General features: G+C 39.7%; 1 protein-coding gene across 1 annotated transcript in view; it reads left to right on the forward strand.

The window, feature by feature from the left end:
• Positions 1–22,564, forward strand: part of ITGA8 (integrin subunit alpha 8) — a 180,973-nt gene that overhangs the window by 71,448 nt on the left and 86,961 nt on the right. Inside the window, exon 14 of the mRNA XM_007196424.3 lies at positions 19,666–19,711. Within this exon, the coding sequence (XP_007196486.2) occupies positions 19,666–19,711 (46 nt within the window). The remainder of the gene's footprint in view (positions 1–19,665; positions 19,712–22,564) is intronic.

Genomic DNA, 22,564 nt, shown 5'->3' on the forward strand with positions numbered 1-22,564 from the left:
TTTGGAGCCCAGTTCAAATGTCACTTCCTCAGGAAGCCTTTCCTGACTGTTGTCCTTCCTCTAAAAACACTTCTCTCAGATTGAAATGACACATTTTTTTGTGGTTATTTGATAAATGCATCTTTCACCCCTCGAGACTGGACACTTTATTAGTGGAGGGCAAGCAATGGATTTAATTTTGCTCATATGGAACTCTAGTGTCCCAAGCAGTGGCTGGCACTGGAGGTGGCTAGTAAATGCTTGTTGAATGAATGAATGAGAAAGAATGAATGAATAAACCAATTTCCTCACAGCCACACACCTTGGTATACGAACTCTTTCCCTCCTTTCTCTGCCTGGCCACTATCTTCGAACTCTACTTAAGTCCAACAAATTATCTTATTCTTGTGTAGAATAAGAATAGACCTGGACAGAAAGAGAAAGATGAGTACCGTATGATATCACTTATAGGTGGAAGCTAAAATACGACACAAATGAACTTATCTACGAAACAGAAACAGAACCACAGACATAGAGAACAGACTTGTGGCTGCCAAGGGGGAGGGGGGTGGGGGAGGGATGGATTGGGAGTTTGGGATAAGCAGATGCAAACTAGTATATAGAAGATGGATAAACAAGGTCCTACTGTATAGCACAGGGAACTATATTCAATATCCTGTGATAAACCATAATGGAAAAGAATATGAAAAAGAATGTGTGTGTGTGTGTGTGTGTGTGTGTGTGTGTGTGTGTGTGTGTGTATATATATATATATATATAATTGAATCACTTTGCTGTACAGTAGAAATTAATACAACATTGTAAATCAACTATACATCAGTAAAATAAATTTTTAAAAAAGAATAGACATGGAAGTTGAGACGACGATGCTCTTTTAAATAAACCTGGACTTCCTCTCCTGGGATCACGGGAGGCTCCACTCAAGGTGGTGCACTCATTCTCGAAAAGCAGAACCCTTGACCTTCGTTCTGTATTCACTGGGCATTTAAATGCCAAACTGCTAGACTAAGAGAACCAGCAGCCAGCTTGATAGAAACAGCACCAAACTGGGAGTCAGGGGGCCCATATTCTCATTTCTTCACCCATCAGTTTCAGCTCTGTCACCTTGGATATACCACTTACGTCTCTGAACCTTAGCTTCCCACTGCTCAGGATTGTTATGAAGGCGATTTGCAAACTGTGAAGAACTCTAAGCAGTCAATATATGTTATTTCTTAACCTCACCCACTAAATGGAGGTGAGAGGGACCTGAAAGAAACTCCAATGCTGAGATCCACATGCTCTAATGCTTTGCACCAGACCTAGCCCTGTGCCTTAAGGCGATGACTCAGGTAACATGCCTAGAGCTTCCTAAGAGACGAGGGGGAGAGATTTTCAGAATAACTAACCCAGCAGCAAAATCCTCTTTAGTACTTCTTATCAGCAAACACTGTTCCTGTGACGCTCTTCTTTCTATGTATGGCCATCATCTTGTATTTTCTTGCTGGCATTTTCCTGGGATGATATTAGTAATAGCCAGTTTCCTAAAAACTACCAGCCCTAATAGAAATTCATGAGAGCGTGAGGGTACAACAGAAAGCGTGGGGTCTGGCCAGCCTTCAGGCTAAATTGTGATGTAGGTGAAGCTCATTTGGGGGGATGCTCAGCCCCTCTCGTCTCCGGCTTCCTTTTCTTTCTGTCCCTGACAGCTCCTCTACACCAGCTGCAGAAGCTTATACTATTTCCTCTTCTCCAATGTGCAGCAGAGAAGGATCTAATATACTTATTCCCATCAGTTATAAATGATGCAGGGGAAGTAAGTCGCACCCAGGGACTCAGATTCAGTGGGTGCTGGCCTGCATCTTTAACAAGCCCTCTTGGAGAGTTGACTGATAGGCTGTCAATGCTTGAAGGGCAGGGAATGTGTTGGTTTGCTCACCGTTGAATCCTCGGCATCTGGGACAGGACTTGGCTCACGATGGGTGTTCAATCACAAGTTGCTGAACGAGGGTCCCCAGAATAGGGAACCACTGCCCACACCTTCTTTTCTTCCTCTGCTCTCTCCCTTGCAACTCTATAAATTTGTATCTTACTGTATCCATTTTCTAGGGCTGCCATAACAAAGTACCACACACTGGGTGGCCCAAACAACAGAAATGTATTTCCTCACATTTCTGGAGGCTGCCAGTTCAAGTTCAAGATGTCGGCAGGGTTGGTTTCTTCTGAGGCCTCTCTCCTTGGTTTGTAGATGGCCATCTTCTTTCTGTGTCTGCACATGGTCTTCCTTCTGTGTGTGTCTGTATCCAAATTTCCTCTTCTTACAGGACACCAGCCAGATGAAATTAGGTCCCACCCTAATGACTTCATTTACCTTACCTCTTTAAAGACCGTTTGTCTAAATAGAGTCACATTCTGAGGTCCCAGAGATGAAGACTTCAACATCAAATTTTGGGGGATGGGGGGATACAATTCAGTCCATAACACTTAGCAAACTTTTAAAGTCCCTCAAGGTTTTCATCATAGGATTTTCTCTATCAGGGGATGTGGGAGTAGTGTCTTGTGGGATACTGAAACTGAGCAGGACCCTGTGGGGCTCCTGGGCACAGAAGCCTTTCTGTGTCCCTGTTTCTTGTTTGTAGGGAATAGACTTCAGCCTCCATGACCTTCCCTGAGTTCCAAAGGGCAGGTTCAAACAGTTGTTGATCAGTGAAGGGAGGGGATGCAGGGACAAGGAGGGAGCAGCCAAGAAACAATAGTGCAGCCTTGGGGCAGGGTCCTGGTTCCGCCTCAAGGGATACACATGACAATATCTTTGAGCTCTTCCACAGAACTAAAACCCCCAACAAATGGAAGATGTCCCAGAGAGAAGGTCACAGTTTGATAACCTTGAGAATCACAGAAGCTCACCAGAAGACCACCTGAGGCCAGAGTAAAGGAATTCAGGCCCTGATCCTTATCAGCAGCCCCACCCTTGAACCACTGCTATAAAACTCCTCACCAAATCCCCCTGGATTGGGACACACAGTTTTGAGGGGCACTAGCCCACTGTGTCCCCCTTTGCCTGTCAAAGCAATAAAGCTATTCTTTTCTACTTCACCCAGAACTCTGTCTCCGAGATTTGATTCAGCACCGGTATACAGAGGCCGACTTTTCGGCCTCAATACCAGACTCTTTTGGAGACTGTGAAATCATCCCCGGTAGTCAGCCACTTATAAATGAGACTGGTCCTAAAGAAACAAACTTTTCTCCAAGACTTTTAGCAACTGACTGGACAGCACACATACTGTAAGTGTGGCCACAACAAGGATAAAGTGAAATGCCTTTCATCCAGTGACATGAAATGCAACTAGCGAAGCATCAAGCAGTGGTAGGGGGAAAGGGGTGATGCTTACAGCCACAGGATGCTAATAACACATAGAAAACAATTTTCATAAGGCAGACTTAGCACTTGATAGTTCACTCTTATTTTTTTGTGGGATTTTTTTAAAAAGAAAATAAAGTCTCAGTAAATTAGAATGTTGCAACCTAATACCACAATCCAACTCATAAATGTTTTCCTTCAGAGTTCATTTGGAAGCATTTCAGACAGACTGTTAGGATTATTACTTTCTGGGATAAAATCACGCATTTCTTTTTTCAAACATTTTCTTCCTCAACTCATAACCCTCCTCTCAGTAATATTTTACATGTTGCAATAAAAAAGCAAGGAGGAAAGGCAGCCTCTGTCTATTTTTAGATAAACACATTTACCAAATTCAAGGAGACTTATCTAAATGCCTGCTTCCCACAGACATGAGCTGTTTTTCCAGGGCCAAACTCTTAAGCCAATTTCATAATCCACTTACGAGTCAGCATTGCCATATTGACACGGGCATCTTTAACCCCATCATTTTACACATTATCTTTAATCCTGTTGTTTCTCTTAAAAATCATCCTTGTATGAAAGTGAGCAGACCCTGGGTGGGTCTAGGTAAACAGCTATACTTGACAACCCTCGTTCATCTTTTTTTTTTTTTTTTAAAGGAATTCCTTTATTTTTATTATTTATTTATTTATTTATTTATTTTTGGCTGTGTTGGGTCTTCGTTTCTGTGCGAGGGCTTTCTCTAGTTGCGGCGAGCGGGGGCCACTCTTCATCGCGGTGGGCGGGCCTCTCACTATCGTGGTCTCTCTTGTTGCGGAGCACAGGCTACAGACGCGCAGGCTCAGTAGTTGTGGCTCACGGGCCTAGTTGCTCTGCGGCATGTGGGATCTTCCCAGACCAGGGCTCGAACCCGTGTCCCCTGCATTGGCAGGCAGACTCCCAACCGCTGCGCCACCAGGGAAGCCCCCCTCGTTCATCTTTAAAATGCTGTGGGAAGGGGCTTAGCAGAGACGGAGCTGGGACAGTGATGAGGAGTGTCTGGAGGAGATGCTGTGGGCTGTGAGCATGAGCAATGCCAAGACAGGAGCCAGAAGTCTATGGATGTTGAGCTCAGGGAGCTGAGTCATGGAGGCGGGCCAGTGTGATGTCCAGGTCTGGTTAAGCCAGGGAGAATGCCAGAAACTGTCCCATAAAGGAGGCAAGACGAGACACAAACTCTGCAGGAGCCCAGCTGACTCAAGAGGCAAAAGCACAGTCCTGGATTGTAAATCAGAGCCGAGAAAGTACAGTCATGTGACCCCAACCAATTCTACTGAGCTCTTGGCTTTCTCATCTGGAGAATCTTGAAGACTTCACCAGAGATTTGGCAACCAAGAGCGACTTGTCCAGAGTCATTAGGAAGCCAGTGGCAAAGTAAACTGGAAGTTAGAACTCCTAAATTTCTACCCTCTATTCAGGAATTTTCCACTTGAAATAGAACACTGCATTTAAAAGAGGGCTTCAAAGAGATTACAGAGATTCAATGAGAGAGAATTTACAAATCAAAATCGGCCTATAGGTACAAAAACCTGTACACAAATGTTTATAGTGACTTTCCAAAAACCGGAAAAAACGTAAGCTCCCCTTAGCCAGGGATGGATAAACAAACCATGAGCCATCTGCACAGTGGGGTACGACTCAGCATTAAAAAGGAATGAACTGCTGACACATGCAAGATCGTGGATGAATCTCAAATGCACTAAGCTGAGTGAAAGAAGCCGGATCCAAAAGGGTACATACTATTGGTGCAGCCACTATGGAAAACAGTACGGAGGTTCCTCAAAAAACTAAAAATAGGGTTGCCATAGGATCCAGCAATCCCTCTCCTGGGCACATACCCAGGAAAAACTGTCATTCGAAAAGACACGTGCACCCCAGTGTTCATTGCAGCACTATTTACAATAGCCAAGATGTGGAAACAATCAAAATGTCCATTGACAGATGAATGGTAAAGAAGATGTGGCACATATATACCACGGAATACTATTCAGCCATAAAAAAGAATGAAATAATGTCATTTGCAGCAACATGGATGGACCTAGAGATTATCATACTCAGGGAAGTAAGTCAGAGAAAGACAGATACCATATGATATCACTTATATGTGGAATCTAAAATGTGACACAAATGAACTTATCTAAGAAACAGAAACAGACTCACAGACATAGAGAACAGACTTGTGGCTGGGGAGGGGTGGGGGAGGAGGGGATTGGGAGTTTGGGATTAGCAGATGCAACTAGTATATACAGGATGGATAAACAAGGTCCTACTGTATAGCACAGGGAACTACATTCAATATTCTGTGATAAACCATAATGGAAAAGAATATGAATATATGTGTAACTGAGTCACTTTGCTCTACAGCAGAAATTAACACAACATTGTAAATCAACTACACTCCAATAAAATAAATTTTAAAAAATAAAAAATAAAGAGAAAAGGCCAGACAAGGTAAACCAAAAAAAAGGCTACATACTGTATGCCTCCATCGATGAGACATTCTGGAAAACAGATTAGAGGATGCAGGGGGCTAGAGGTGGGAGCGGGCTTGACTAGAAAGTGCATGGGGGACATTCTGGGATGATGGAGTTGTTCTATATCTTGGTTGTGTTGGTAGTCACACAACCAGATGAATTTATCAAAGCTCTGAGAATAGGATACTTCTTAAAAAATTTTTATTGGAGTATAGTTGATTTACAATGTTGTGTTAGTTTCTGCTGTACAGCAGAGTGACTCAGTTATACATATACATATATCCACTCTTTTTTAGTTTCTGTTCCCATATAGGTCACTACAGAGTATTGAGTAGAGTTCCTTGTGCTATACAGTAGGTCCTTACTAGTTATCTATTTTATATACAGTAGTAGGTATATGTTAATCCCAATCTCCCAATTTATCCCTCCCCCGCTTACCCCCTGGTAGCCATAAGTTTGTTTCCTACATCTGTAACTCTATTTATGTTTTGTAGATAAGTTCATTTGTACCCTTTTTGTAGATTCCACATATTAGGATACTTTTTAAGGGTGAAATTTACTGTATGTAAAATACACCTCAATTTTAAGATTTTTTTTAAAGGTAGCTTGTAGCTATGCTCCTGGGAAGCACTGGGACAAAAACAGGTAACAGCCAGACTGCCTGGGTTTAAAACTTGGCCTTGCCACTTACTGTATTTAATTTTTCAGAACCTCATTTTCCCCATTTTAAAATGGGGATAATTAAGGTATCTACCACATGGGATTGTTGTAGCAATGAAATGCATATACTTAAAATGTTTAGGAGGTTAGCTTTTGTTTGATACATCTCTGCACAGCTGTCCAGTATAGCCTCAGGATAAATTCCTAGAAGTGCAAATTCTGGGTCAAAGGTTTGCATTGTCATACATACCAACAAAGCACCTTCTAAGAAAATGGTGCCAATTTATACTCCCTCAAACAGAGCCTATGAGTCCTTGGTTCTCTTCTCTCTGCCTAATAGTAAACTTTTCACCTTTTCAAACTTCAAATGTCAAAAATGATATCTCATTGTTTCTTCCATTTGTAATCCTTTGATGACTAATGAGGTTGAATATCTTTTCATATACTTATTGTAATCCTTTGATGACTAATGAGGTTGAATATCTTTTCATATACTTATTGGTCACAGCTATTTAATTTCACATGAATTGCCTGTTTATTATCTTTTTATTGGACTATTTATAGTTTTATTAATTTGTATGAGCCTGTCATAAAATAGGGTTAATAATAATTAACATTTATGTTTTCATAGGTGCCAGACATTCTTGAAAGCACTGAAAAATATTCCCATTTGATCAGAGGTCTGCATTGTAAACATCTTCTCCTGTTTCTTTCACTTCTCTTTTGAACTTGCTTCAGTTTTTAAAAAGTTTCAATCTTAAAATTCCTTTGTGATTTCTACATTTGGGAGGTCATGTTGAAGGGGAGCGCTTTCCTTTTGAGTCATCATTATCTTTTTTTTAATATAAATTTATTTATTTATTTATTTTTGGCTGCGTTGGGTCTTCGTTGCTGCGCGCGGGCTTTCTCTAGTTGCAGCGAGCGGGGGCTGCTCTTCGTTGTGGTGCGCGGGCTTCTCATTGCAGTGGCTTCTCTTGTTGTGGAGCACGGGCTCTAGGCGCGCGGGCTTCAGTATTTGTGGAACACGGGCTCAGTAGTTGTGGGTCGTGGGCTCTAGAGCGCAGGCTCAGTAGTTGTGGCGCACGGGCTTAGTTGCTCCGTGGCACGTGCGATCTTCCCGGACCAGGGCTTGAAGCCGTGTCCCCTGCATTGGCAGGCAGATTCTCAACCACTGTGCCACCAGGGAAGCCCTTGAGTCATCATTATCTTTTCATACAACTCTTAGTTTCACATTCCCATGTTTCTCATTTATTTGGAAGCTCTTTATAGCACATCTCACTGTCCAGAATTATTCTGAAATAGTAAATGTCTTTTAACTCCAAAATTTAAAAGGAGGAGTTTGATGGCATTTTGAGCAAGAAACCAGCACTCGTATATTTCTTAAGAAGATGAGAGAGTAAGAAGTAGGAAGAAAGAAGGTAGCAGGTAAGAAGGCTCACAGCTTATGAAATGTCAGTGCTTGGGTGACCGTGGAGGCTTCCCCCCATGAAACGCCTCTGGCAGACTCTTTCATCTAATACTGTCATCACTCTTCCTGTTGTCTTCCCCTCCCATCTGTCCCCTTCCATGAAGTTTCCATTCTCTCCTTTCTGCCCCCTGCCTACCTAGGCCCAGACCTCAAATCCACACTCAGAACAAAGCTGATGTTTTCACATTGAACTTCTTCCAACTCTAAAATTTCTTTCAGAGGTTAATGAAATCAGACCCTATAGTCCAAGTACCACTTTAAAGACTTGGCTCTTTGCTTCTTCCTCGTTTAAAAACAACGGTTTTAGTGAAATAAAATACAAAACAGAGGTGTAATACATCTCCTATGACCTCACATTTTTTAGGGTTATTTTTTCTTGCCAACTGATCCTGCATTCATGCTAATGTCCCCTTTTCGTATCCTTAAAAGTACTCAGTTCCATCAAAAGCCAAAAGGAAAATAAACTATGTTTCTCGGGCAATGTGAGGTGATAACAAAGGACTCCAGCATTTTTAGAACAGTTTTTTTTTTTTTTTTTTAATAGCTACTTTATTTATTTATTTATTTATATATATATATTTTTTTTGGCTGTGTTGGGTCTTCGGTCCGTGCGAGGGCTTTCTCTGGTTACGGCAAGTGGGGGCCACTCTTCATCGCGGTGCGGGGGCCTTTCACTATCGCAGCCCCTCCCGTTGCGGGGCACAGGCTCCAGACGCGCAGGCTCAGTAGTTGTGGCTCACGGGCCCAGCCGCTCCGCGGCATGTGGGATCTTCCCAGACCAGGGCTCGAACCCGTGTCCCCTGCATTAGCAGGCAGATTCTCAACCACTGCGCCACCAGGGAAGCCCTAGAACAGTTTTTGATTAAGGGGAAAGAACCAATTTTAGTGGCCAAATGTTTCTTCAAGGGAAAAATTAAAAGGCTAAATGTCTTTGTATAAAGAAAGGCAAAGTTTTTGTTTGCTTGTTTTCAGAATGTGCTTTTAAGAAGTTTCTATAAGAAAGGAAAGTAAACATTAGGTAAAGGTATAAGACCTGTTGTCTCAAAGTGAGGGAAAGAGTTCAGAGTTATGAATCCAAATATTAGCACCAAAATTTGTCATCAGATTATCATTGAAATTCCTTGATGTGAACATACACACACTACTGTATATAAGATAAATAGCCAACAAGGACCTACTGTATAGCACAGAGAACTCTACTCAATATTCCGTGATAACCTATACGAGAAAAAAATCTAAAAAAGAATGAATATATGTATAACTGAATCACTTTGCTCTACACTTGAAACTAACACAACATTGTAAATCAACTATACGCCAATAAAATAAAAATAAAAAGAATACAGTAAAAGTCCCGAGGCGGGGTGGGGGGGTGTGGGTGGGGGGAAGAAATTCCTAAGCATGGCAGAATTATGCAAGATTTTTAAAAATTGTGTGTGTATGTGTATATATATGCACACATATATACATATGTGTGTATATATAGAGATACATATGTGTATATACATCTATATACTCAAATATATGTATGTGTATATATGGAACATAACAGCATATATATATATATATATATATATATATATATATATATATATATATATATATGGAAATCACATAGCACTTATCAAAGCAAATCACATATTCTGGAAGGACAAATTGGTTAGAAACACAAATCAGCAGATCCATTCTCCTCCCCTAGAGAAATCTGATAACGTTAAGGTCCTGAGCATAAATGCTTCTGGCCTTTTCCAGCAGGCACAATACCAAGGTGGTGTCTCAAAAGACAAACATACTTTTGGTGGTAGATAACTGTTTTCTTGGCCTCTGAATAACTGTGGCCACATTCTCATGAAAAAAGGAAATGTGGCTGTTTTGCCAGTTATTTGATTTTTCCAGAGTAGGAAAATTCCCACCCTGAGGCCTAGGAATCAGAGTTCCCAAAGAAAAAGCCCTGCTGCTCTTGACCATCGGGAGGGTGGCTCTCAACTTCTCCTCTGTAATGACAGTCTGATCATGACGCAGCCTCTGAATCTGGAGCCTCTGTGTGTGTATGTGTTTCTCTCCCAACACCTTCAAGTGCACATGCCAAAATTCAGCAGAACTTGATTGTAGTTGACATTAGCCTGTCTTAAAAACTGTTTCATTTTCCTCATCTCTCTCTTCTTTAGCATATTATCTCATGATTACTTATCCTCCTATTTCACAGGTATTTATAAAGTCCCTGCCCTGTCTCTGGCACTGTGCCTGGTGCCGTGGATGCAAAGATTATATGTTTCTTCATTTATCTCAACCCCTACCACTCCATAAAATCTTTGTGATATGCAAACCTGAGGAAAGATTCCTGCCCTGGAAGAGTTCATAGTCTCATTTTCTTGGCCATTTCCAAAGAGTCAATTCTTACAATTCTTCTGTTATTTATAAAGTGTCTAATCTCAAGATACAAACATTTCACCTTATTTGGAGACAAAAACAAAGCACATGACTCCCTTGAATCAGTTTCATAATCAGTTTCATAATTGTCATGTCAATAGATACGGATCAGGCAGAGTGCCACCTGTGTTATACTTGTCTAAATAATTAAGTCCAGGATTATACAGGAAGAACAGAGTTCGTGTTTCTTCAAATCAGTAGCTCTTTTTCCTCTGACATAGCAAAAACGCACTGATGTGCTGGGAGAGACGAATGTAACAGAAAAAAAATAAATGTGAAAATCTTTGCAAAACTTGAAATTCTGATGTGATTTTAAAAATTGGTAGACTTAGAAACTTTGACTTCTGGCTTCAAAGATTTGAACCCTTGGAAGAGAATATTTTATTCCACGAATCATAGATGGTCAAGTTGCAGCCCTTTACTTAACAGTCTTCCTTAATCTCACAGACAGAGCTCCTCAGATGACCTTCATTTGACTTACTAAACATTAGCATGCACATCTTTTAAAATATGGAGCTTTGGAGTCCAGTCTTGAGCCTATGATCTGAATCTGATTCTGTATCTATAAACAAGAGAGTTTTTTAAAACTTTTAAAATTGAAGTATAGTTGATTTACAATATTCTGTTAGCTTCAGGTGTACAGCAAAGTGACTCAATTAAATGGAGATATATATATATATATATATATATATATATATATATATATATATATATGCTTTTTCTGATTCTTTTCCATTATAGATTATTACAAGATGTTGAATATAGTTCCCTGTGCTATACAGTATATCCTTGTAGTATATTTTATGTATAATGGCGTGTATCTGTTAATCCCACACTCCTAATTTATTCCTCCTCCATCCCTTTCCCCTTTGGTAATGACACATTTGTTTTCTATGTCTGTGAGCCTGTTTCTGATTTCCCTCAATATATAAATTCATTTGTATTATTTTTTAGATTCCATATATAAGTGAGATCATATAATATTCATCTTTCTCTGACTTCACTCGTATGATAATCTCTAGGTCCATCCACGTTGCGGCGAATGGCAATATTTCATTCTTTTTTATGGCAAAGTAATATCCCACTGTGTGTGTGTGTGTGTATACAAACACACACACACACACACACACACACACATATATATATATATATATATACACATACAACTTCTTCTTTATCCATTCATCAGTTGATGGACACTTGGGTTGCTTGAATTTTCACTGTGATTTTAATCCTGAAGGCATTTCAGTCCATATTTTAAAAAACATTTTTAACAAGAATTATTGTGTCTTAGGTTGGGTACTATTAGAGCAGACATTAAGACAAGGATTAGAAGAAAAGTGGTTTGACTAGATAGCCTCATCCACCAGAGGGCAGACAGCAGAAGCAAGAAGAACTACAATCCTGCAGCCTGTGGAACAAAAACCACATTCACAGAAAGATAGACAAGATGAAAAGGCAGAGGGCTATATACCAGATGAAGGAACAAGATAAAACCCCAGAAAAACAACTAAATGAAGTGGAGATAGGCAACCTTCCAGAAAAAGAATTCAGAATAATGATAGTGAACATGATCCAGGACCTCGGATAAAGAATGGAGGCAAAGATCAAGAAGATGCAAGAAATGTTTAACAAACACCTAGAAAAATTAAAGAACATACAAACAGAGATGAACAATACAATAACTGAAATGAAAACTACACTAGAAGGAATCAATAGCAGAATAACTGAGGCAGAAGAACGGATAAGTGACCTGGAAGACAGAACGGTGGAATTCACTGCTGTGGAATAGAATAAAGAAAAAAGAATGAAAAGAAATGAAGACAGCCTAAGAGACCTCTGGGACAACATTAAATGCACCAACATTCACATTATAGGGGTCCCAGAAGGAGAAGAGAGAGAGAAAGGACCCGAGAAAATATTTGAAGAGATTATAGTCGAAAACTTCCCTAACATGGGAAAGGAAATAGCCACCCAAGTCCAGGAAGCTCAGAGAGTCCCATACAGAATAAACCCAAGGAGAAACATGCCAAGACACATAGTCAATCAAACTGGCAAAAATTAAAGACAAGGAAAATCATTGAAAGCAGCAAGGGAAAAACGACAAATAACATACAAGGGAACTCCCATAAGGTTAAGAGCTGATTTCTAAGTAGAAACTCTACAAGCCAGAAGGTAGTGGCATGACATATTTAAAGTGATGAAAGGGAAGAATCTACAACCAAGATTACTCTACCTGGCAAGGATCTCATTCAGATTCGATGGAGAAATCAAAAGCTTTACAGACAAGCAAAAGGTCAGAGAATTCAGCACCACCAAACCAGCTTTACAAGAAATGCTAAAGGAACTTCTCTAAGTGGGAAACACAAGAGAAGAAAAGGACCTACAAAAACAAACCCAAAACAATTAAGAACATGGTAATAGGAACACACATATCAATAATTACCTTAAACATGAATGGATTAAATGCTCCAACCAAAAGACACAGGCTCACTGAATGGATACAAAAACAAGACCCATATATATGCTGTCTACAAGAGACCCATTTCAGACCTAGGGACCCATACAGGCAGAAAGTGAGGGGATGGAAAAAGATATTCCATGCAAATGGAAATCAAAAGAAAGCTGGAGTAGCAATTCTCATATCAAACAAAAGAGACTTTAAAATAAAGACTACTACAAGAGACAAAGAAGGACACTACATAATGATCAAGGGATCAATCCAAGAAGAAGATATAACAGTTGTAAATATTTATGCAGCCAACATAGGAGCACCTCAATACATAAGGCAAATGCTAACAGCCATAAAAGCAGAAATCGACAATTACACCATCATAGTAGGGGACTTTAACACCCCACTTTCACCAATGGACAGGTCATCCCAAATGAAAAAGATATTCCATGTAAATGGAAATCAAAAGAAAGCTGGAGTAGCAATACTCGTATCAGATAAAATAGACTTTAAAATAAAGAATGTTACAAGAGACAAGGAAGGACACTACATAATGATCAAGAGATCAATCCAAGAAGGAGATATAACAATTATAAATATATATGGACCCAACATAGGTAATACATAAGGCAACTGCTAATAGCTATGAAAGAGGAAACAAACAGTAACACAATAATAGTGGGGGACTTTAACACCTCACTTACACCAATGGACAGATCATTCAAACAGAAAATTAATAAGGAAACACAAGCTTTAAATGACACAATAGACCAGATAGATTTAATTGATATTTATAGGACATTCCATCCAAAAACAGCAGATTACACTTTCTTCTCAAGTGTGCATGGAATATTCCCCAGGATAGATCACATCTTGGGTCACAAACCAAGCCTCAGTAAATTTAAGAAAACTGTAATCATATCAAGCAACTTTTCTGACCACAAGGCTATGAGATTAGAAATCAATTACAGGGGGAAAAGATGTACAAACCACAAACACATGGAGGCTAAACAATACATTACTAAATAACCAAGAGATCACTGAAGAAATCAAAGAGGAAATCAAAAAATACCTAGAGACAAATGACAATGAAAACACAACAATCCAAAACCTATGGGATGCAGCAAAAGCAGTTCTAAGAGGGAAGTTTATAGCAATACAAGCCTACCTCAAGAAACAAGAAAAATCTCAAATAAACAATCTAACCTTACACCTACAGGAACTAGAGAAAGAAGAACAAACAAAACCCAAAGTTAGCAGAAGGAAAGAAATCATAAAGATCAGAGCACAAATAAATGAAACAGAAACAACGAAAATAATAGCAAAGATCAATAAAACTAAAAGCTGGTTCTTTGAGAAAATAAAATTGATAAAACATTAGCCAGACTCATCAAGAAAAAGAGGGAGAGGACTCAAATCAATAAAATCAGAAATGAAAAAGGAGAAGTTATAACAGACATCGCAGAAATACAAAGCATCCTAAGAGACTACTACAAGCAACTCTATGCCAATAAAATGGACAACCTGGAAAAAATGGACAAATTCTTAGAAAGTTATAACCTTCCAAGACTGAACCAGGAAGAAATAGAAAATATGAGCAGACCAATCACAAGTAATGAAATTGAAACTGTGATTAAAAATCTTCCAACAAACAAAAGTCCAGAACCAGATGGCTTCACAGGTGAATTCTTATCAAACATTCAGAGAAGAGCTACCATCCATCCTTCTCAAACTCTTCCAAAAAATTGCAGAGGAAGGAACACTCCCAAACTCATTCTATGAGGCCACCATCACCCTGATACAAAACCAGACAAAGATACTACAAAAAAAGAAAATTACAGACCAATATCACTGATGAATATAGATGCAAAAATCCTCAACAAAATACTAGCAAACAGAATCCAACAACACATTAAAGGGATCATACACCATGATCAAGTGGGATTTATCCCAGGGATGCAAGGATTCTTCAGTATACGCAAATCAATCAGTGTGATACACCATATTAACAAATTGAAGAATAAAAACCATATGATCATCTCAATAGACGCAGAAAAAGCTTTTGACAAAATTCAACACCCATTTATGATAAAAACTCTCCAGAAAGTGGGCACAGAGGGAACCTACCTCAACACAATAAAGGCCATATACGACAAACCCACAGCAAACATCATTCTCAATGGTGAAAAACTGAAAGCATTTCCTCTAAGATCAGGAACAAGACAAGGATGTCCACTCTCACCACTATTATTCAACATCGTTTTGGAAGTCCTAGCCATGGCAATCAGAGAAGGAAAAGAAATAAAAGGAATCCAAATTGGAAAAGAAGAAGTAAAACTGTCACTGTTTGCAGATGACATGATACTATACATAGAGAATCCTAAAGATGCCACCAGAAAACTACTAGAGCTAATCAATGAATTTGGGAAAGTAGCAGGATACAAAATTAATGCACAGAAATCTCTTGCATTCCTATACACTAATGATGAAAAATCTGAAAGCGAAATTAAGGAAACACTCCCATTTACCAATGCAACAAAAAGAATAAAACACCTAGGAATAAACCTACCTAGGGAGACAAAAGACCTGCATGCAGACAACTATAAGACACTGATGAAAGAAATTAAAGATGATACAAACAGATGGAGAGATATACCATGTTCTTGGATTAGAAGAATCAACATTGTGAAAATGACTATACTACCCAAAGCAAGCTACAGATTCAATGCAATCCCTATCAAATTACCAATGGCATTTTTTACGGAACTAGAACAAAAAATCTTAAAATCTGTATGGAGACACAAAAGACCCCAAATAGCCAAAGCAGTCTTGAGGGAAAAAAACGGAGCTGGAGAAATCAGCTTCCCTGACTCCAGACTATACTACAAAGCTACAGTAATCAAGACAATATGGTACTGGCAGAAAAACAGAAATATAGATCAATGGAACAGGCTAGAAAGTCCAGAGATAAACCCATGCACCTATGGTCAATTAATCTATGACAAAGGAGGCAAGGATATACAATGGAGAAAAGACAGTCTCTTCAATAAGTGGTGCTGGGAAAACTGGACAGCTACATGTAAAAGAATGAAATTAGAACACTCCCTAACACCATACACAAAAATAAACTCAAAATGGATTCAAGACCTAAATGTAAGACTGGACACTATAAAACTCTTAGAGGAAAACAGGAAGAACGCTCTTTGACATAAATCACAGCAAGATCTTTTTTGATCCACCTCCTAGAGTAATGGAAATAAAAACAAAAATAAACAAATGGGACCTAGTGAAACTTAAAAGCTTTTGCAAAGCAGAGGAAACTACAAACAAGACGAAAAGACAACCCTCAGAATGGGAGAAAATATTTGCAAATGAATCAACAGACAAAGGATTAATCTCCAAAATATATAAACAGCTCATGCAGCTCAATATTAAAAAAACAAACAACCCAATCCAAAAATGGGCAGAAGGCCTAAATAGACATTTCTCCAAAGAAGACATACAGATGGCCAAGAAGCACATGAAAAGCTGCTCAACATCACTAATTATTAGAGAAATGCAAATCAAAACTACAATGAGGTATCACCTCACACCAGTTAGAAGGGACATCACCAGAAAATCTACAAAGAACAAATGCTGGAGAGGGTGTGGAGAAAAGGGAACCCTCTTGCACTGTTGGTGGGAATGTAAATTGATACAGCCACTATGGAGAACAGTATGGAGGTTCCTTAAAAAACTAAAAATAGAATTACCATATGACCCAGCAATCCCACTACTGGGCATATACCCAGAGAAAACCATAATTCAAAAAGACACATGCACCCCAATATTCACCGCAGCACTATTTACAATAGCCAGGTCATGGAAGCAACCTAAATGCCCATCAACAGACGAATGGATAAAGAAGATGTGGCACATATATACAATGGAATATTTCTCAGCCATAAAAAGGAACGAAATTGGGTCATTTGTAGAGATGTGGATGGATCTAGAGACTGTCATACAGAGTGAAGTAAGTCAGAAAGAGAAAAACAAATATCGTATATTAACGCATATATGTGGAACCTAGAAAAATGGTACAGATGAACCGGTTTGCAGGGCAGAAATTGAGACACAGATGTAGAGAACAAACGTACGGACACCAAGGAGGGAAAGTGGTGGTGGGGTGGTGGTGGTGGTGTGATGAATTGGGAGATTGGGATTGACATGTATACACTGATGTGTATAAAATAGATAACTAATGAGAACCTGCTGTATAAAAAAATAAAGTTCAAAAAAAAAAAAAAAAAAGAAGGCAAGTGGTTTGAAAAATAGCCCCAGAAAATCATTGCTAAGGGAGTAGGGAAGAGAGATGTGGGAAGGGAAGATTATTATCAAGAGGCTGACAGGGTGGGCAACTCGGGCTCTGTCTAGCTGGGGAAATCTGGGAGACAAGGAAGTACATGTCTCAGAGTCACCCTAAGAAAGCAGTCACGTGAGCTCATGTACCTGGTTATCTATCCAACTCCCATCCATCAGGGACCGAGGACAATGCCCTGGCCCAGCCAAGAGAGGACCCTAGAGAAGAATCATAGTTGCTTGCAGCCTGGCCAGTTCCTTTGTTCTGGAAAGGTGAATGCCAAGGGCATGTGGCTACAAATCATCTTCCTGTATGAATTCCACTGAACCAGTTTAATTTCTTGATTGGTTTTCCATATGGCACTGACAAAGGAGTTCCCCCCTCTCTTTTTCTTTTTTTTTTTTTTTTCATTTTCACTTCTGTCGTACTAGAATTAACCGATTAGAGTTTCAGCTATTATAAGTTTTCTTCTGTGGCCGTTATTTCTTCCGAATCCAGTTTTCTCATCTCTGCTTCTAAATGTTACTCTGCAGATATCACCATGGTCATTTTAATTTTTGTTTGATTGCATCCACCGAGAAAGAATAAGCATTATAAATGAGATTAAGAAAAACAGAGTTCTGCCTATATATCAGCCAGTCACTGAGGTCATTGTGAACATTACCCATCAAATAGTCTAAGATTGCTCTGTTGCCCAGCACCACTGTAACCCAGCTTCACCTCTTATGTACTTGTGTGAACTTCAGTGAATGTATCGGTGAGCCTCCCTAAGTCTCAAATTACTCTTCTGTAAAATTGTGCTAATAATATGATAGAGACTTCTTAACTTGTTAAGAATAAGTTAAAGTAAATCCATTAAAAGAATTCCTGGCCTAGAATAAGTGTTCAATATGTGCTATTTATTATTATCATTGTTGTTGTTATTTAATATTTTTGTATAGTGGTTTCCCTGCTTATCCAGGGGGGCATACGTTCCACGACCCTCCAGTGGATGCCCGAAACCGCGGAGAGAACTGAACCCTATACATACTACGTTTTTTCCTATACATAAAGCTGGATTTATAAATTAGGCACAGTCAGAGATTAACAACAATAACTAATAATAAAATAGAACAATTATAACCATATACTATAATAAAACTTATGTGAATGTGGTTTCTCTCTCTCTCAAAATATTGTTATAAATTTAATGCCTCTTCCATCTTAACTAAGCACTTCTCACCCACCGTGGCTTTAACTTTTGCAGTTTGAGATGCGATGGCAAAACTAGCACGGCTTTCTTTTTCCTTCTTCACAATTTCACAGATAGAAGATTCCTTCTTACCACAGATCTTAGCAACCTCGGCATAGGATTTTGCTTCTTTCCTTATTAAGTGGAGAACGTTCACCTTTTTACGTAAAGGAAGCACTTTACAGCTTCTCTTTGGCGCACCTTAATTGCCAGCATCACTCCTTTTTAAAAATTTTTTTTAATTCTAATTTTTATTTTAATTTTTTTTTTGGCTGTGCCACGCGGCGTGCGGGATCTTAGTTCCCCGACCAGGGATCGAACCCCTGCCCCCTGCAGTGGAAGCACGGAGTCTTAACCACTGGACCGCCAGGGAAGCCCCTAGTCTCACTCCTCTTGCACTTTGGAGCCATTATTAAGTAAAGTAAGGGTCGCTTGAACAAGCAGTGAGACACCAAGTTGGCTAAGTGACTACGGACAGGACACGCTGGACCAAGGGATCATTCACATCCCGGGCGGGACAGAGCAGGACGGCGTGAGATTTCGTCACGTTGCTCAGAACGGCGTGCAATTTAAAACTGATGAGTTGTTGATTTCTGGAATTTTCCACTTAATATTTTCAGACCGTGGTTGACCACAGGTAACTGAAACTGAAGAAGCAAAACCGCAAATGAGGAGAGACTGCTGTAATGCTATGTCAGTTATTTCATATGCTACTGACCACTCTGCCAAAACCATACTTGCCATCCGCATATTTGTCAAGAGCAAATGGCTGTGACAAGATGACAGCCAAAATGTCCCACTTCGTTGGTAAAATGCTTTCCTTATAGGGTTGTTCCGGTAGCGGGATGATAAAATACTATGTGCAACGAGCCTGGCACTTAGTAGACCCTTAGCACCTGCTTTTCCCCTATTGATTTAAGATGTGTGCCTTGAGTCTGGAGGATAGGAGAAATGGTGTTACGATGAGTATCTGAAGCATTTCTAGAAGGCTGGCCTTCCTGAGTCCGGAAGGGTTTGAGATCTATTGATGTATGTGTCATATGGAGCTAGAGTGAAGTTCCAGTATCCTTTCCAAAATGTCTTAAGAACGGTGTGATTTGCTGTTCTTACTTTTATGACTCTCACTCTGCAATCAGCATTTCAGGATGCTCTATGTGCTATTTATAATTATGAGCTTGGATCGTTTCTATAAAATTTGTGCACATGTTGTGTGTTTTTGTCTTTTTTAGATTTAATTGTGGGTGCATTTGGAACAGGAAAAGTAGCTGTTTACAGGTATGTGGTTGGTGGTATGCAAATGCTCTTTTCTTTTATTGACATGTAGCATTATATTAGTTTCAGGCATACAACATAATGATTCAATATTTGTATATATTGCAAAATGATCACCACAGTAAGTCTAGTTAATAACATCCATCACCACACAGTTACGGTTTTTGTGTGTGTGATGAGAACTTTTAAGATCTACCCTCTTAGCAACTTTCAAATATACAACACAGTATTATTAACTCTAGGCACCATGCTATATATTTCATCCCCCAAACTTATGTATCTTATAAATAGAAGTTTGTACTTTTGGCCACTTTCATCCATTTCCACCTCCATCTCATCCCCACCTCTGGCAACCACCAATCTGTTTTCTGTATCTATATGTTCATTTTTTGGTTTTGATTTTTGTTTTTAGATTCTACATGTAGGTGAGATCATATGGTATTGATCTTTTTCTGTCTGACTTTTTTCACTTACCGTAATGCTCTCAAGGTACTTCTGTGTTGTCATAAATGGCAAGATTTCCTTTTTACGGCTGAATGCCACATTTTCTTTATTCCTCCATCTGTGGGCATGTTCTTCTAATTGTCTCAAAGGCATTTCTTTTTTGTTGTTAGTTTTGCCTTAAAGAGTAAATCCCAACTATTTATTTTGGAGAACATTTAGATGCTCTTTGTAAAGTTTGGAGGAATATTTGCTCTCAATATTTCCCCCTTTCTTTCAGCTCTTCTGTCTTTTTGTTCTCATACCTCATGACCAAACTTCCAGCTTCTACTAACATAACATTAAATAAGATATGAATCTTAGCAGAACTTCTAAAATGACACACTTTTTAAAGTTATTACATTTAAATACTGCTCTTTGCTTTGGAAATGCATTAAAATGTGCCTATAGATAAGGAATGCAGGGTGGGGGAGTGTTGCTATACACCCTGGCCTCTATCATCAAGCGTGGACACTAAATTAAGGAATAGAAATACCAAGAATTGGTAGCCTCCAAAAGCAAGAATTGAACAACTGTTCAAATGTGACAGGTCTGGATTTTAAAAACCTGGCCACTCCACACACTCACCCATTTGTAATCTTGGGCGAGTTTCTATAACTTTCTGAGCCTCAGATTTTTTTCATTGTAAAATGGGCATAATATTTACATTACAAGTTTATTTTTGTTGAAAGGATTAAGTGAGAATCTGCATGTAAAGTACATGGAATAATAAGTAACTGGTAGACAGTGCTACCAATTACTTATTAGATTCTTTTTTCTTCTTAAAAAAATTGAGATTCTTTTTTATTCTTAAAAGAAAGTTTTATAGGAATGCAAGACACTAGGTCAGAATATCAAGACAAAAGGCAGAGGGCCAACCCAGGTGTTCTGGGCACATAGTACGAACCTAGGTCAACTCCCTGAGGGATTCTAAAGTAGGTTTCCTCAAGTAGGCAAGATTGTCTTCTTCATCAGTCCCAAGACATACTCAGAGGGCTGGTTTATACCAGCCGCTCTCCACTTCAGGGGGTAGAGAATCAGGTGATTGAAACTCTCAAAGTACCTGAAGGATGGGGCTGTGTTTGTGGTGGCCGTGAAGATGCACCACTCAGAGCTGATGGAGTGAAATTGACTCATGGTCCCTCCACTGTGCTCTGAATCTACATTTGCAACAAGGCCCTATTTCCCATGAGCTGCTCCCAGCCGATTACTGGACACAACAGGGATACAAATACAGGCCCACCTGGAGCTCCACTAGCAGGCAGATTTGGCTCAAGGACTCCCCAGTGCCCTGGCTGGAGCTTCTTCCCCAGATCCTCTTTCGTTTCCTTACTTCTTCATAGGAATCAGACGTACATCACACTCTGACTGCTGGTCCCAGCCTCCTCCCTCCCTCCCCTTTTTCCCTCATCAGTATTTGCCCTAATAAGTGTCTTGTGTGTCTAATCCTGTCTTATCATCTGCTTTTCCAAGGGCTGGAGCTAACACAATATTGAAAAGAAAAATCACGTAACACAGTACAGATAATAGTGCACAGGAGTTCAGGAAAATTCGCATTGGGCGCCATTACGGTAATCATGGAATTGTTTAAACCAGTGCCCTAAACAACACACTGCCCCAAGGCCCAGCCCTCCCTCCTGTCAGAGGAAAACTTAAGCAACATGGCATCATTTCACACTGTCATCTGGAGATTTGGCTCCCAGTTCTCATATCTTGGCACCAAACTTTATAAATATTGCCCCATTCCTTTTCCCAGTGACTTACTTTCTTGTCTGATTTATCCTCACTGGGTGGTTGGAATGGAGTTTACTCGGTATTAGACCCTCCCCTCAAACTTGGCCGCACAATAGAATCACCTGGAGGTTTTTTGTTTTTTTTTTTTTTTTTGACATTCCAGTGCCTGGCCTTGACCCCGGGAGACTGGCTTCTGTTTTAAAGCTCCCGGGGTGCTTCTGTTGTGCAGTCAGGGTTGAGAACCATTGCTCCGCGTGAAGCACAGAATGAGTCAGCTCACCCTCATGCGTTTAGCTCCATCTGCAAAGCTTGTCTAGAAAATGATCAATCCGCGGTTAAAAATCACCAGCCAATATGGTGACAAAATTAGCAAAACTCGAGTACTTACAGATGCAACATGAGTGACTGTAGGATGATGTATTTCCTCATATTCAGATGGGAATATGGACAGACTAGCAGATCCCAGAGGAGAAATCTTTCACAGCCATGTCGCCAAAATGCCGTGAGCCCCTCCACAGACAGAGAAGGTCCGTGAATGCGGCTGTGCTTGATGGGCCCATGGCTCCTTGATTTGTATTCATGAGCCACCAGATGTGTCTGGAGGTCATTGGTTGAGTCTGGAGCCCACCTGTTCACTCAGTG

Source organism: Balaenoptera acutorostrata, chromosome 3 (genome assembly GCF_949987535.1).
Source record: "Balaenoptera acutorostrata chromosome 3, mBalAcu1.1, whole genome shotgun sequence".
NCBI lineage: Eukaryota > Metazoa > Chordata > Mammalia > Artiodactyla > Balaenopteridae > Balaenoptera > Balaenoptera acutorostrata.